Source organism: Parus major, unplaced genomic scaffold (assembly GCF_001522545.3).
Source record: "Parus major isolate Abel unplaced genomic scaffold, Parus_major1.1 Scaffold404, whole genome shotgun sequence".
NCBI lineage: Eukaryota > Metazoa > Chordata > Aves > Passeriformes > Paridae > Parus > Parus major.
This window is the reverse complement of record NW_015379314.1, coordinates 7,790-9,408: the sequence shown is the minus strand read 5'-3', so window position 1 is coordinate 9,408 and position 1,619 is coordinate 7,790. Positions and strand designations below refer to the sequence as shown.

Genomic DNA, 1,619 nt, shown 5'->3' with positions numbered 1-1,619 from the left:
TAGTTTGGGATGTAGTTTGGGATGTAGTTTGGGATGTAGTTTGGGATGCAGGTGGGATGTAGTTTGGGATGTAGTTTGGGATGTAGTTTGGGATGCGGGGCAGTACCTGGCGGGGCGGGTGGGGCTCCTGGTAGCTGGGCAGGATCTTGAGCACGACGCTGCCGCTGGCGTGGCGCAGGCTGTCCTGCAGCGCCCGCGGGTCGCTGCCCACCTCTCTCCCGTTCACCTCGCGGATCACATCCCCCACGTGCAGCAGCCCCTGCTGCGCCACCATCCCCCCGTGCAGGATGCGGGCGATCACCAGCTCCCCCCGCTCCACCCGGAACGTCACCCCCTGAGGGGACAGCCCCGCTCAGCCCCCGGCGGGGACACACCGCGGCACCCGTGACACCCGCCCGGCACCCAACAGGAGCCCCGCTATCACCCCCGTACCCCAAAATGCTCCCAGTCCCCCTAGAGAAGCCGCCCGGGACCTCCCCATGCCCAGGGCACCCCGAAATGCTCCATCACCCCCCAGTGCCAATACCCCATAGCGCTGCCGACGTCCCCAGCTCCCTGCAATGCCCCAGCACATCCCAGGACCCTGAAATGTCCCACCCTCCCCTCCTCATGTGCCCCGCAGCCCTCCCCGCCCCGCTCAGCGTCCCGGCCGGGCTCACCAGGTTCTCCCCGGCTGCCTTGCGGATGCCCACCATGCGCACGGCGTCGGGGGGCACGGGCTGCGACCCCAGGGACGCCTCCGGGCCGGGGCTGCTCGGGGGAGGGTCGTAACTCTTGGCAGCCACCGAGTCGTGGGTCTCCAGCAGCGACTGGGACACGCGGGGCGGGGAGCGGGGGTCACCCCTGTGTCCCACGCGCCTGGCACACGCGTGCCACCCCGCCTGGCACGGGACAGAGGCTCCCGCTCGTGTCCCACGCACCTGGAAGTGAGGTTCCCGCAGGATCCGGGCCAGCTCCGCCGCCGCTGCCTGCACGTCGGGCCGCGCCAGGCGCCCGATGTCCCGCAGGATCTCCTGCACCAGCGCCAGGTTGTCCCCGCGCACCGCCTCCAGCTTCCGCTCCTCCAGCCGCTCGTGAGCCTGGGGACACCGCGGGGACCCCCGGGACAGGCGGGTGAGGGCAGAGACCCCCGGGGCTGGGGGGATTGGGAACCTCCAGCGGCTGAGGGGATCAGGGACCCCCGGCGGGACAGGGTGTCCGGGACCCCTGGGGCGGATTAGGGACCCCCGGATGGAGCTGGGGGCGGGGATTAGGGACAGCAGAGTTGTTTGGGACCCTCAAGGCCAGGGAGTTTAGGGACCCTCAGGGCCAGAGGGAATTTGGGATCTGGGAGAGCTGGGGGCGATTAGGGACCCCTGGGGGTAGGGAATAGGGACCCCCAGGAGGTGACAGAAACACTGGAGCCTCCCCCCACTCACACGCGGGGGTCACCCCCAGACCCCCACACGGCCCGGGGGTGCCGGGGGGGGACTCGCGCCCCCCGTGCCCCCGTACCTTGGCCAGGGAGCGGACGATGGGGCTCTCCATGATGCCGCGGAGGAAGATGAGGTCAAGGTCGGCCACCCCCGGGGTCCCCGGGAGCCCCATCAGGTTGTCCAGGACCTGCTGCATGGCTGGGG

The 1,619-nt window shown here is 70.4% G+C and overlaps 1 protein-coding gene across 1 annotated transcript in view; it reads right to left on the bottom strand.

The window, feature by feature from the left end:
• LOC107199007 (MAGUK p55 subfamily member 2-like) overlaps positions 1 to 1,619 on the bottom strand; it is a 15,153-nt gene that overhangs the window by 11,956 nt on the left and 1,578 nt on the right. Inside the window, exons 2-5 of the mRNA XM_033511631.1 lie at positions 1,495 to 1,613; positions 921 to 1,079; positions 660 to 809; positions 107 to 334 (exon numbers count right to left, since the gene is read on the bottom strand). Coding sequence (XP_033367522.1) covers positions 107 to 334; positions 660 to 809; positions 921 to 1,079; positions 1,495 to 1,613 — 656 coding nt within the window. The remainder of the gene's footprint in view (positions 1 to 106; positions 335 to 659; positions 810 to 920; positions 1,080 to 1,494; positions 1,614 to 1,619) is intronic.